This window comes from Nothoprocta perdicaria, unplaced genomic scaffold (assembly GCF_003342845.1).
Source record: "Nothoprocta perdicaria isolate Ctin4 unplaced genomic scaffold, notPer1 scaffold_159, whole genome shotgun sequence".
In the NCBI taxonomy this organism is placed as follows: Eukaryota; Metazoa; Chordata; class Aves; order Tinamiformes; family Tinamidae; genus Nothoprocta; species Nothoprocta perdicaria.
In genome coordinates this window covers 1,019,908-1,034,793 of record NW_020454749.1, presented here as the reverse complement: position 1 = coordinate 1,034,793, position 14,886 = coordinate 1,019,908, and the positions used below count along the sequence as shown (strand labels likewise).

At 37.2% G+C, this 14,886-nt stretch overlaps 1 protein-coding gene across 1 annotated transcript in view; it reads right to left on the bottom strand.

Annotated features, from left to right (window-relative positions):
* Positions 1-1,469: 1,469 nt before the first annotated feature.
* Positions 1,470-14,886, bottom strand: part of LOC112944016 (arylsulfatase D-like) — a 16,781-nt gene continuing 3,364 nt past the window's right edge. Inside the window, exons 2-11 of the mRNA XM_026035346.1 lie at positions 14,591-14,640; positions 11,563-11,712; positions 10,853-10,974; positions 9,245-9,367; positions 5,665-6,088; positions 4,800-4,936; positions 3,700-3,834; positions 2,895-3,057; positions 2,545-2,666; positions 1,470-2,025 (exon numbers count right to left, since the gene is read on the bottom strand). Coding sequence (XP_025891131.1) covers positions 1,655-2,025; positions 2,545-2,666; positions 2,895-3,057; positions 3,700-3,834; positions 4,800-4,936; positions 5,665-6,088; positions 9,245-9,367; positions 10,853-10,974; positions 11,563-11,712; positions 14,591-14,616 — 1,773 coding nt within the window. The 5' untranslated portion in view covers positions 14,617-14,640 and the 3' untranslated portion in view covers positions 1,470-1,654. The remainder of the gene's footprint in view (positions 2,026-2,544; positions 2,667-2,894; positions 3,058-3,699; positions 3,835-4,799; positions 4,937-5,664; positions 6,089-9,244; positions 9,368-10,852; positions 10,975-11,562; positions 11,713-14,590; positions 14,641-14,886) is intronic.

Here is a 14,886-nt window from a genome sequence, read left to right as displayed (position 1 = left end):
GATATACTACAATGGTATTTGGTAATCCTGTGAGAAAAAAAAAAAAAAAGAGAAAAAGAAAAAAAAAAGGCTAGTTCAAAGATGAAGTGGAGAAAGATTTGAAATATATTTTTCAACTGTATATTATTGTGAAATGCCTTTTGGAGGAATATTATGAAGAGGTCTCACATCCACATATTTTAAAGGGTGTTGAAAGCTTGAGATGATATACAATTCTAGATAATAGACTGACTTGAGAGTGGAAGGTCTTGGAAAAAGACTGAGAGGAACTACAAAATATTGGTTTTATTACATTAATTATATGTAAAAAAAAAAAAACACTGGACATTAGATATGAAAAGATCTCTAAATCCAGGCAATAAAGAGCTAATGCGCTCAAATGAATTTAAAGGAGAAATAAAGCACTCACTCTTAACAATGGAGAAAAATAAGCAACAGTCAAGTGGTCAATGTTGTGATGGATTCACTTCATCAGTTGAAGTAAAACTGAGGAATTTTCTTATCAATAGCAGTGAAGGGGTGACTGAGTGAATGAATTATAACAGTCTGTGAGAAGAATGAGGCCAGATTCTACAATATAACTGTGCATTTAAACTGCAGAAATTTATTTAGCACAAAACTCCTGAAGGATGGAATTATGAGGAGGAAAAAAAGTAGAAGAATAAAACCTGATGCTAAAATGTCGTTATTTTGCATTTCTTTTTTGATAGTGAATTAAAGTTTGTTAGCTTTCACAATTATAACACGACATTTTTTCAAGTAGTCTCACCTGAACCTTTTACTTGCTATCAGGAACCAGTTATAAGTGGGATACTGACAGCAAGAGATCTTGTTATAATTCTGTGCCAAAACAACTAAGCTGGTTATCAGTGTTGCGTTTCTGCAACACTGCAGAAGACAATGTCACGGTGCCCTTCCCAGTGCTGCTCAGGGAAGAGCTGTGTGCAGTGGTAGTTTTGGAAAACAAAAGGATTTTCCCTCTCTTGTTTTGCATTGGAAGAGGCTGACATGGATGCGGGGAATCTCGTCCTTCTCAGAATGGGCTGACAAGTCCTATCTAACTTACCACATTTCCAGGACAAGTACCTTGCTCAGGCACTTACTGCTGATCCAGAAGCTCCAGGCTTACCAGCTGCCATCATCACTGCTGAGAAGGAAGGAAGCTACATTTAAAGGAGATCTGTAGATCCTGTGTATACCTATAGCAAGAATTGTTTTGGAGTAGGAAGAAAGGCAGTTTGAAAAAAATATTTTATAGGGAGTGTCTTACTCATTGCCAATAAAGATAAAATTAAGGGATACCTCAATGGAATGACTTGGAAATTTGGAGTATAAGCGAAAGTAAAGCTTCTATGTTACATTTACAAACAGCAGAAGATAAGTTATTTTACTCGTCTTTGTTACTGGTGCTACTCTGATGTTGGCCTATTTTAGTGCATTTGAATTATTCATTCAGTTGTCATCAGGTAGAACTTAACACATGCCTGTGAGAATATAGTGTCTTGATCCCTCCATGACAATATGCAACTTCTACCATACCGCCATCCAATGGAAAAATTCCTAAATATAAGACCCTTTTAAAAAAAAATCACCAACACCACCAGAAATCAATCTTCATCTAAAGGCACTTCTGAGGAATTAACATTTCATTCTTTTATAGATCAGTAAGCTTGATATCGCCTTCCTTATCACACCAACAGAAAGGGAATGTCCCACAGCAGGGCTGCAGCCACGGCTTCCAGATAATGTTGTATGTGGAGAGCTGATCTGGGACTGGAGTCAGTGTCCTGCGATGCTCTTCGGTGGCTCTTCTAATCTTCTTTATTACAGTGTCAAAGAGGGGCTCAGTCTCAGCTGTTACAGGTTTGGCCTCAGCAGGGTCTCGTGAGAGATCAAAGAGCAGTGGAGGGTCGTGGTGGGTCACACCTTCCCCAAAGCATGGGCAATATCCTCTGTCATAACAAGCTCCAGCCCCAGGTGGACGGAAGACTGGGGTCACATAATGTGCCTTCCAGATGGCTCCACCTGGCAGGAAGGAAGCAAGATTTGCAAAGATACTGGTGAGTATCACAAGCACTACAGTACTAAATGTTTTTCTAGATTCATTTTTTTTCTCTTACGGAAAAAAAGATTTGTATTTTCCTTATTTGAGTACAGAAGGACATCTTCAGTTTTTACAAGGGACTGAGGCAAGGACTTCTCCATCAGCCAAGGATAACATGGACTCTCCAGGCCTTGCATTCAGAGGGGCAGGAGAAATGGAGCAATATGATACAGAGGGAAAGCCTGTCAGCTGGCAGAATTCTTTTTTTTAAGATCCAATATCTTAAAGCAAGATATAAAGCATGAGTAACATGATACGCCTCATGCCATGGGCCTTTAAGTTAATTCTTTCGCTTGTGTAGTTATAGGAAAGGATAGTGAGTTCTTAACCACCTTAAGCCTAGAACTACTTGGAAAGCTTCAGTCTCAGAATAAGCATGGCAGGCAAATCTAGCCCTCATAGACTGAACCTGGTCCTAGGGAAAGAATTTCAGTACTCACTGTCCTTCTGGTGCCACCGCACTGCATGCAGGTGAACGCCGCAGTAGTGGAACAGGAATTCGTGCTCTGAGTGCTGAACTTTTCCTTGCAGTAAAGGCATCAGGTCACGGCCATCAATTATTCTAAGAGAAAAAATGGAAATCACCAAACTGGGCTAGCTGTACGTAACTGCATTCGTTATGCACACCTGCTGTTGAAAGTGGCAATGCTGAACAAGGAAGATTTAAGAGTAGAAGCTGAATTTCAAATCTAAAAAATTCCTTGATTTTTTTTTTTAAACATGTTTCCAAAGCACATTTTTATCATCTAGGGAAAAGAAAAGGAGTAAAGACAGTTTACAGTGTTTGTACCTGTCCTGGGGTACTACCCCTCCAGCCAGATGCACTACTGTGGGATAAATGTCCATAAGACTTGTAGGTTCATCAATAACTGTGTTTGCAGGTAACACTCCTGGCCATCTAAATATCCCTGGGACACGGATTCCTCCTTCCCAGCCTCCCATGGCTTTTCCACCTTTCATTAAAAAAAATAAGTTGTCATTAAAATAAACTTCTCATTAAGAGAAGAATTAAGAATTAAGAGAAATTCCATAGCGTAGAAACTGCATTAACATCAAGTGATTAATGTTATCTGTTAGTCCTCCTTACTTGTTTGGTTTTAACCTTGACACTCATTCTTCTCAGTATCAACAATACTATATTCACTACATTGACCTCCATGACCTCACCCACTTATTCCCTTTTGTTGCTTTGCAGACAAGGTGTTGTCCCCTTAGAATTTGCTGAGGATAAAATTTTCAAATCTTAAATGATTTCCCAGTATAGTTCTTCTCTCTTTTTATAATCATATAACCTACCTGCAAGAGTTCACATGTAAGGTGCAGATAAAATTATTGAACAAGAAGTTACACATTCTTAATCAAAATTAGGTTGTCACCAGTTGCCTCACAATGAAGTGGAAGTTTGACAATTCATACTTAAAGAGAACATCTAGAACATCTAGATTTTTGCATGCATAATTAGGATAATACACATTCTCTTCTAAATTATAAAATACCATTAACCCTTGAGCATACAGTCTTATCTAAGCTTTAGAGGCATCCTGAGTACTTAATTAGCTCTTCTTGGATTGTCGCTGTCCCCTGACAGTTCTTACCTCTATATATTCCATTCCAACCACCCAGCTGCCTTTTTCCTTCTTGTCTTTCCAGCCATCCACCGTGATCAGAAGCAAAGTAAACTAGTGTAGTATTTTTCAAGCCTTCCTTCTCAAGTGCATCTAGAACTCGGCCTGTAAACACGGAAATGTGTAAGTATTGAAAAGTAAAAACTTGCAGCACTTTTAACATCTGACTTGCAAACATTCATCTGTATAGTTTCTCGTGTAAGTCAGCCTATGAAGGACTGCTCGGTGTTTAAATGAAATATGTTGCAGCATCAACATTAATACCTGGGATTTCAGAGTGAATCAATGCATGAAAATTTGTGACGTGCTATAACTCCTTGATTGTTGGCATTATAGCAGCAGACAGCAAGAACCCCACTCATAGACATGATATGGACCTGATTCCTATTCCTTTAGTAAACCTGCTACTCTTCATCCTCCATGATTGCATGACATGACTAACCTTCCCCTTTGAGAAGAAATAAAAAAGGCTGAAAAATAGCAAAATAACATGAATCTGATTTCTGGAGGGATATTGATTAATAATTATGAATATTTCCAGAATTTGTGAATCACCTAGAAAGTATTCAGTGTTCTATTGAATACAGATAGCATTGACAAACAAAGCCTTCTGGTTTACATTCAGAATTAATTTGCTTATCATGAGGTTATTCCCTTCTGACACTTCCTTCTTACATAAGACACAGTCATAAGCAGCTGAAATGATCTGATCTTGAATAATCACAGAAAACTAAGCAGTTCTCAGACCATATAGTGTTTAAAAAGAAGAGCAGTTGGTTATCTTTGACAGGAGCCAGGCGATGTAGTTAAACTTAGACAAAAGACCAGACAAAAAGAAAAAAAAAAAAAAAAGACTAATTTGGTCCAAGACCAGACAGAGAAAAGAAAAAGCAAGATGTATAGGTAAACAGTGCTCATACAATGACAGATATTCATGACAAACTAAGTACCTTTCTTCCTTGCTTTTATTTCTCTTCCTTGCTCTTTTAACAATAACTGCCTTTTCTATTACGCATGTGGATCCAGATGTTAGACAGCTGGAGTCATTGCTGTTTGCTCTAGCAACTTACCCACCATCCAGTCCATCTCCTCTACATTGTCTCCATATAAACCATGCCTGCTCTTCCCAAGAAACTTCTCTGTGGTTAGAAGAGGGGTGTGGGAGTGTAAAAAGGAAAGAAAGAGGAGGAATGGCTTGTGCTTGTTTCTAAAAAAGAGAAATCAACACTTTGTTATGAGGGAAAAAGCTCCTCAATATATAGAGAGGTCATTTGTAATGGAAATTAGTATTATGATTTACATAAATCTTTCAGCAGTGACTTCAAAAACATCTTATTTTTTTTAAGATATTAAAATCCAGGGGTTATGATATGTCTCACAAAGTATTGTTTGGTTTATATAAAATGACAGTCATTTTCCCTGAGTCACAGCTAGAAAGATTTCACACTCTACACCGTCACTGTGCTACTGGAATCAAGGGATTAGACTCATTTCCTGCCATCTGGTCCCAGTATGTCAGTCCATTTACTAAGGCAACCTCATGGCTCTGTTTCTCCTCTGCTAGCTTTTAGCTCTCCCCTCCTCCTGTCCTTGCCCTCACACATCGTTACGTCATTAGCCGCTCTCCTTAAAAGCAGCAGTACTGGAGGCAGAAATACACAATGCCTCAAATTTGCTTAGAAATATTCAATACAACATATGAAATTTTGGAAGTGTTACGAGCTTTAGCAAGGCTGACAAAAGAGATACCTTTGAGCTAGAATGAATTTTTAGATCAATATTGTAATATTATTAATAATATAAATATTTAATAAATACTACTCAATAATAATATCATACTATATAATAGTACAAAAATACAGAGTTTTTTGCTGCTTAAAATTTGCAAGACATGCAAAAAATGGAATAAATATGTTCAAAGGAAATACGCTTTACCTTCCAATAAATGAAATGGACTCCCTCAATATAAAGGATGTAGTCCTCTCTGTCACCATTGGCTGCTCAGTAACTTCATGATTTCTCATCATAATGCAGTTCCAGTATCTTATGAATCCATAACTTGAGAACCAGGATGCAAAGAACAGGAAGCTAAACACAGCAAGGCAGGTCACTGTTTTCCAGCCGACTGAAATCAAGCCTGTAAGTCTTGCTAGGGCAAAAGTGAGTGTAGTGAGAGCCATCATCTGTGTATAAAGCCCGAGTTTCCTTCGAAATTCTCTGTCCATCTCTGGAGGTTCTGTTGTTATGCAGTCACTTATTAATGTAAAAGGCATGCCATAAAAATAACCAAATCCATGGTTTAAAGGGTGATGACAGTGGTCGTTGTAGGATTCACAGTTCACACCTTGATGCCACTTCCCTGAAAATATACATTGTTAACAGGTAAAGAAATATTTTAAAATGAGCTTTCCCCCATAAAACATTTCTAAAACTATTTTTTTTGTTTTTGTTTTACCTAAGTTCCTCATTGTACAGATATATTTTGAGTATGAGGTGTATCTTATAATTAATGAAAGCAAACCTCTATAGCATATAAATTTTCACTGGAGTTCCCAGTGATTCATACTCCAAAGCTTTGAGATTTGGTCAAATATAAGTAAGTAAGTAAGTAAGTAAGTAAGTAAATAAATAAATAAATAAATAAATCATACCTGGAGACTTGCTAGGTATGAAATAGGAGGAGAAAATCCTTTTCTAAGTAAGGGCAAAATAACATTGTTATTTCATCCCTTTGTCTGCAAAATGCAATGGAGAAAGGTAGAAAGCTTGCAGTATGTTAATGCCAGTACTGTGACATGACTTAAATACTCAGTGCCAGGGCTCAGTGATATGCTCGTGCCTGATTGATAAGGGGACATACGGGGACATACTGTGTACACGGTAACATAGTCAAATAGATTGTGGTACAACAGGGGGCCTGCTAGGCAAACAGCAGATCCAGAAGAATTTAAGCACAGGAAAGAGGGAGAGGATCAGGATTTCTCCTCAAGTTTTACATATGTAAGTTTGGTAGTTGTAATACTGTTGTATAGTAGATATTGTATAGTAGGGAAGAATAAAAGGCCTTGCTTTATAATTATTTTGGCAATTTAAAAAAATATTATCAGAGACATGAGGAGCCCTTTACTTTTAAATGATGAGCCTGGATATATCACAAGGAACATCTCATGACTCTTCACTTGTCCTTTATCATGAACATATGGTATTATTATCTATTGTGATAAAGGACACATCAAAATAAAGCTCTTACTTCTCCATTCTATTCAAACACACTCATTATGCATTTACAAAGAAACTTAATTTGGCTGATTTGGCATAAAGAAGGATAGTGTTTGAATCAAGTTACTAGAATTGTTTTTTCTCACAGGACAGATGCAGTTTGGCTACATTTGATGGTCTTTGCTCTAATGCAGGACTTTGATGTCAGATTTATAGCTTGAAATGAACTTTTTGAACTTTTTGATTTTTGCTTGAAAACTGATTTGCAGACAGTCCTTATTGTGGAATAAAGAATTGTGCATTTACAGGAAGATACTATCCTAAATTTTTGGCTTACGGTATTGCTAATAGTGCTAATATACTAAATCAAACTAGCAGTCAACTCTGAGTAGATTTCAAAAGCATTTCTGCACATTATAGTGAGAGCAAAAGAATCTACTTCAGAGAAAAAAAAAAGCTACTTCTTGAATATCGACAAAAAGAGTAAAAGTTCTAATCTAGGTGGATGGAGTTCTCTTAGCCAAAACCTCTATATTCATTTTGCCTCTTGACATGTTTGCCATGACATGTTAAGAGCAACCAATAAAATGAAAGACTCCTGTAATCAATATCTAGATGTATAGGTCATAAACATAGATGTGAAGATAAATTCCTAGATTTCAGTAGACTTCAACACCATCTCCAGATGATGTTGAAAAAAAAGAGTTCTAACATGCTGCAAAAGACTTAGGCCTAGAGGATAATTTAAAAATACAATTAAGAAAAATGAAGTTGATAATTAAGATGAATTAATCTATGAGAGCATGTGTTACACAACATTGCCTTTCAGGTACAAAGAATCTTCAAATTGTTTCCCAACTTAAAGTCTTCTTGTCACATCAAGTAGTTGGTAATTAATGGGATTTAACTTTGTGGCTAAATTGCTTGTGTCCAAAACAAAACAATCACGAACCTTTCAGATTACTCAATTTAGTGCTCATTCACCTATGCCAATTTGGGCAGACACTCTATAAGATTTCTGCTTCATGACTTGAATGTAGAGTTGTTGTTACATTTCTTAACATCACTCATCACCAGTGCTTTCCATCGTCTCTTAAAGTGCAGTTTATCCAAAGCTGTCAACTATTTGGTTGGAGCTAGTGATGCTTTTGATATCCATGATGTTAGTTTAGCTTAGATACCCACAGGCAAAAATGCCAACCTGGTTTGCTAGCTATCTTCTTGGAGGAAAAGAGTACAGCCTCCCTGCAGGGCAGTGCTTTTGGCAAAGTGCAGGCAAATGCCTTTGCTCACTTGCTGAAGTCAAACTGAAGCACTTGGCAAATGGACAGGGGCTGTTTCATGAGTATTCTAAAATTAATAAAATAACATCATAGCAAAACTAAAGAAGAGCCTAATAATGCACAATTTTATCATCTCAGAGGGCTTCATTTAGTATTGTCCTCTATACGTTAGATTTATTATGCCAATTAAATACAAGCCTGTAGCTGCAGAAAATGTTAGTCAATCAGTTTATTTATGCAACTTATGTTTTTAAGTTTCGAAGATAGATTTTGGCTTTTGACATGATCAGATGAGGTAGAGTGAATCACTGAAAAGTCAACTCAGGAATGACTGTGTTTTTGTCAGGACATGATATTTTTGGAGGCATATCTAAGCTAATTATTTGATATAGGATCATGGCTGTAAGCTACAGCTCTATTAAAGAGTGTCCTATGAAATATAAAGTAAAACACAACTTTTTTTCTGAAGGAGATTTTTCTGGGGGAATGACTGCATTGAGATCTTGGCCAGCTATAGTGGCACCTCGTAATAAGAAGAAATAATTGTGCCATTTCTGGTTTTGAAAGGCCCATTCATTGATATTATAAATCATTTTTTAAAATAACAGCCATTTATGACTTGTAAACCATCTCTGAACTGTATAAAGCATGAGAATGCATATTTAAGTAGAACTCCTGTATTTGATCTTTTTGAAGATAGCACCGGAACAGTTTTCATATTATTAGTAGAATATCATTTAAGAAATATTTTTAGCAAGATATTGGCCATGAAGTTTTTAACAACCACAGCTATGTTTGGAAGCAAGCTGAAGGTAAAGATTATTTTCTTTAGCAGACACTAAAGAGGCCTTATTTTTGTTCAGGATTACAATTATTTTTGCACAGGACATTCTTTGATCAAGAAAGAAAAGCACTACAGATGAGGTATAACCATGTGCCTGTTAAAGCAAATACTCTGAGAGAGATACACAGGGGAAACTTATTCTGGGCCATCTCCAGGAATTTCTGCATACCTATTAGTCCTGTGATGTAGCCCTGTTGCTGCAATATTTTGGCAAAAGTGGTTTCATTCGGAGGAAGCCCTCCTGAGCCGCCATTCCAGAAAATAACACGATAATTGTTTATAGCATCCATGCCTGTAAAATAAAATAATAGTAAAAAAACCTAGTGAGTATAACGGGCGGAATATTTTAGCGTATGTATTTCCTTTTTTCCTGATTTCATTGATTACTCCTTTTTTTTTTTTTTTTTTTTTTTTTNTTTTTTTTTTTTTTTAAAATCCTAATACTGTTTGTTCAGGTAAATGAATCTATGACACTGGAGAAGATGAGAAAGTGTTACATCTTTCAATTATATAATACTTATACATCTTTGAATGGCACTGCTGTATAGAAGCTAGTGCGTATTCCAGCGGAATCCAGGATGTATGGACTCCACTGATCTGGTTTGATAGTGAGGCTAGGGAAAAGGTTTCCACCTTATGTTGGCCTCATTTTTCAACTTCCCCAAGACCCAAAAGACTCTCAAAATCTCCATGTGTGGTGATGCAGTAGGTATCTGACTCCAGAAAACCACAGTCCAGACATGTAGCACCCTTCTCTTCTCTCCATTGTTTTTTTTTGTTTTGTGTTTACATCACAATATTTGTCACTATATACTGGTGTAAACCCATCAAATGATGCAATGCAAAACACAATCTGTCACTAAACTAGGGTTAGGATCTCAGTCTTCCATGGAAGTGTTGAATGTATCCGCCTCTGTTGTTATAGTGGGAGACAGAGTGTATCAAGGCTTGTGCACATTTTCCTGCTGCCTCAGTGGGAGCTGTCAGAAAGAAAGTAGGATGATGTGACAGCTTCAAAATGCCTTGGGAATGAAGGCACTGAACATCATTTGCAATAGAGCAAATGTCAGAGAGTTGCTGTTAAGGACATGTAAAGCCATTTGTTTTTCTTATCTTTTCATCTCAGGAATGCAGTTTGACAGGATAGTATTTTTGTCTTCAAAAATAGAACCTGGAAAAATAATATGACTTTCAAACTGTTATTTTGTAGGATAAATGAATTCTGATACATAGCTAACAAAAACTTTCCCGTTAACCACTCACTCTGCATCTAGGCTGGAGCGAATGGATATAAGTCTGCTTAGATCTGTTCTCTTTTATCTGAAATGTAAAAGATATTTCTAGTATCTGAGAAGAAGTCACCTATTATAGAAATTTATATAAGCAGTGTTTCAGAAATGTGTTGCTATTCATATTCTGAGTGATTATTTTTTTTAATGTAACAACTTGCACTAACTCCACTCTTGCTGCAATATTTGTAATAGAGGACAGGACAGGAGCTGCTAGCTGGAAGGGAGCAAGCTGCTCTGCAGAACGGGTTCTGCTCTTCCTCGCTTTCCCCCAGGTCCACTCACTGCTCCACGTACACACAGATGTAACCTCAGAGCTGCCTGATCCAGCTGCTGGGGCCTCATACATGTACTTAGTGAGGGATGGCATGTTCCCAGTACCCTTTCTGTTTGCACATCCTCCTTTTTCTTTGGCCAGTTGTATGAAATTCTTCCCTCTAGCAGGAAAGTTCCATTTTTAAAGGCTACTTTTAGTTTTAAAGGCAAACCTGATCGGAGGGCATATCTGCCAGTGAGGAAAGCTGCTCTGCTGGGGGTGCAAAGCGGAGCTGCAGCAATGTGCTGAGTCAGTTTCACACCTTCCTTTGCCAGACGGTCGATATTTGGGGTCCTAAAAACACAACCAAYGTCATCAGATATCATTCAGAGGGCTTTCGAGGGGAAAGTGATGAGGAATAACAGACTTAGATTTATTTGGGATAATTTCTTCTAGTTGAAGATGACCCTGTACTACAGGCCCTATATTCTTGTTTTCCCTATTTTTTTTTTGTCTAGTAACATAGCTCATTGCAGTGATTTGTACTGAATTTTGACATGGTGCTTGCAAAAAAGTACATAACAGAGTTAAATGAGGTAATGAGGCTTGATCCGTGAAAGGAGAAAACAACTGTTCTCTATTCAAGTGTGTGCAGGTGTTTAGATTTTTTCCAACAACAATTAAGAAATACCCAAGAACTAGGAACATATTCTTAGATTAACACAGCTCTGGAAAGCAGATCTGCCCCTGGGATTGACCTCTCTCATTTTAGATAATCCTGAAAGTGCTTTGCACTTACTGTGGGTGGCACCCGTAAGAAAGCCCCCTAGTTTCCATTAAATGAACTTGAAGGCAGGCCAAATGGTTGAGAACTGGCAGAAATGTCAGTATTACACTAAATAAAGGACAAACATTGTTTACTATTATGCTGTATTTCCTTACCTGATAGTATCATTCCCATAACAACCTATGTCCCCTATGCCAAGGTCATCAGCCATCAGTAGGACAATGTTTGGCTTTGTGGTGATGGAAGGCAGTGTCTGTGGCGGTTGTAGAAGCAGACAGAAAAACAGAGGGGTGATCAGTGATTTCCTGAAATACAGAAGAAGGAAAGAAAGTCACTACTCTGGCTGTTCATCACACCAGGTGCATGTAACTGAAGACTGCCCCAAGTGATCTTGACTACAAACCACTAGAGAACCCAATGAGACAGCACTTTAAAAGTATCCTTCTGTGTGAGTTAGCTTGTGGTGGAAATCTCTGCAATATTTCAGTTTGAGAATGACACCTTCATGTTTGCTTCATTATGAACCCCCCACATTTATTCACATTTTAGACTTTCTTGCTTTTTTTAGAAGTTGAACGTGAGCAGAAATTGTTGAGGGTCCCCATGATATTTCAGCTGTCTTCATGTATCACGTCTAAATATGTCAGTAGGACAGAGATTATTTTAGACTATCCTGTTTCCTTCCATGACTCAGTATATGATGCTTCTTGCAAAGAGAGCGGCAACATATCATAAGGAATAGTGAAAATTTCTTGGGAATAAAGTGAGCAAGAGCTTCAGTGATTTATTTGTGTCTTTGAAAGCTATTCAGATGGAGAGTCTGATGCCATGGTCATGGGAAGTTTTAGTGTTAAAAAGTGATAAAAATCAACACTGACCGGATTAAGAACGTATGGCCTCTCTAGTCATTCTTAGATAAGTGAGCTGCTTATTTGTGGCAATAGGGTAAAGATTTCCATCTCAATCGGTGTGAGGCTGATAGAGTATTTGTCAGTGCATCAATGTGTTGCAGAGCTTTCAAGGTGAAGTATTTTTACTTGGTTAAAGAAATATTCCATTGATGTATTTATCTGAACTACCTTAAGCAGAGTAAAGCTGAGACTAATAAAGGCATTCTAAAAGGCTAATGTAAGAGTCATAACACAGGGTAAAATCTCATCTTGAGGTGTTCCCTGACCTTGAAAGTTAGTCTAAAGGATGTGAAGTGCTTTGTACATTAGGATCCAACTTATATTTCCTGAGACTATCATAAGAAATATATTGTAAAGTATATAAAGCAATTATTTTTTAACCTATTTGTTGGAGTACCAGGAAGATTAAGGTGGCATCTTAAATTCAAATTTGCAAAATTTGAAAAGCAGGTGTCTTGTCCTGACAGAGAGATCCCAGATGCTAGGTTTAGCTAATAGAATTTTCTTGGCTATCTGCAGAAAAAGTGGTGGAAGCAGTACTGGTAAAATATGAAAGAAATATCCTGCAATCTTAGGAGAGTATTATTTATATTGACAAGGAAATGCTTATTCTCACTTCTTTTCATGTCTAGGAGTTAGGTACTTTAGGAAGATTGCAGAAAAAATATTTTATTAATTTGAAATAGAGAGCTCCAATTCTCTTAATATAAGTGCCCTTTTTTAAGTAGAGTTGTAGCCATGCACTCACTTGTGCAAGACTGTACTTGCGAGACACTGTTTAGTGGATAAGCTTTGCTAACTGCTTGGGAAAATGTGGGCCTGTCATTCTTTTTACCCAGCTAGTCATCAGTTCCCTTTTACTTACTCTCCTTTCTTCCCTAGATTAGTTGATGGATCTGTTTGGTAGGTTGTGGAAATACATAATTTAATTCCCCTCAGATGTCAGCAGATGTCAGATCCGAGTTTCTTATTTTCTAGGTGAATACTTTAATCACCATGATTACATATAAAGCTAAAGCACTTCTCTGATGGCTTGTCTTTTGAATAAATTGACTATGGATGCTGTTGCTTGAGAGAATTTGCAACTGCTAGCGTGCTCTAACAAATGTCCTAATTGTGGGGTATTTTCTAAGAACCTGAACAGAGTTTATGACTCATACTTTGGTATCTAGACACATAGCATAGAGGGAGATAGATGTCTAAAAGCCCTGCCTTTATGATGATTCAAATTCAAGGCATAGGTGCTAACTAAATACAGGTTCCTTATAGGCCTATGGAGCATCTCATTTCTGGATCACTTTCTTGGATGTACACACAGAAGTTCTGCTGTGGTCACATTACGGGTCCTCTTTGCATCTCACCTTTTGTGCCTGGAAGATCCACGTATGACAGGTACCCTTATTTAGACACACAAGGCCAGTTCAATTATTTAGACTTTTAAGACTAGATTATGCCGAAGTATGTAACCTGCCGAAGTCCCTCTGTCAGCCTAGCATTGCAGCATTCCTCTTGGATGTACCAGAGATTGAATACTCATCCATATGGGATATGAACATCCAGTTCAAGAAACCTACACTTTCAGCAAGAGACCTAAATACTTACACACAGATTCCTGTACTGTTGTGTATGGAAGGACAGACATTGGAATTCTACTTGGAGGATTATTTAAGGATTATTTAATTATTATTCTTTAATTATTTAATTATTATTCTACAGGAGGATTATTTAAGATGCATTTAATTATTATTCTACAGGAGGATTACTTAAGATGCATATAAATTGTTTAAGTGTAAGAGGTTTTCGCGTATAGTTTCCAAATGAAAGCTGAGCTAAATATAGAAAAAAAAATTAGGTAGAGGGTATATTAAACCTTGATATTAACTCAAACATACTCCATGAGAAGCTGTGTAACTTTAAAATCTCCTTTTCTAGTTTTTTTCTTCAAATTTCTCAGGAGCATTCTGACTTGGGAAGCTGTGTGTGAAAGATAACATCTAGAATCAGTTAGTTTACTTTGAAGGTTTGGGATTTTTTTACTGAGTTATTTTGGGAAGCTGTTGAATGTAAGCAACTTCCTCTGACATCCTTTTTGTGCAGATTGTGACCATTGTGTGGAGAAAGGCTTAAGAACAAACAACATGAACAAAAAATTCAGCAAATGATACTGTTAGTATACTTTAAATTGTTTTTAATGTGATATTATGTCATTATTAAAAGTAGATCATATCATATCAGCAGGTCTAATATATTTAATGATCTTTTTTTTTCTTACCAGTAAGATGTTAGATGCCAGACCATATCTTCATCTGGTGTGTTGAACTCCTGTAAAATCAAGAGAAACATCATCATCATGTTTGCATTTTCCTATTAGTCATAGAATCATAGAATCATAGAATCATAGAATGCCGAAGGTTGGAAGAGACCTCAGAGGTCATCGAGTCCAACCCCCCTGCTCACGCAGGGACACCCAGAGCACGTGGCACAGGGCTGCATCCAAGCGGGTTTTAAAGATCTCCAAAGAAGGAGACTCCACAACCTCTCTGGGCAGCCTGTTCCAGTGCTTTGTCA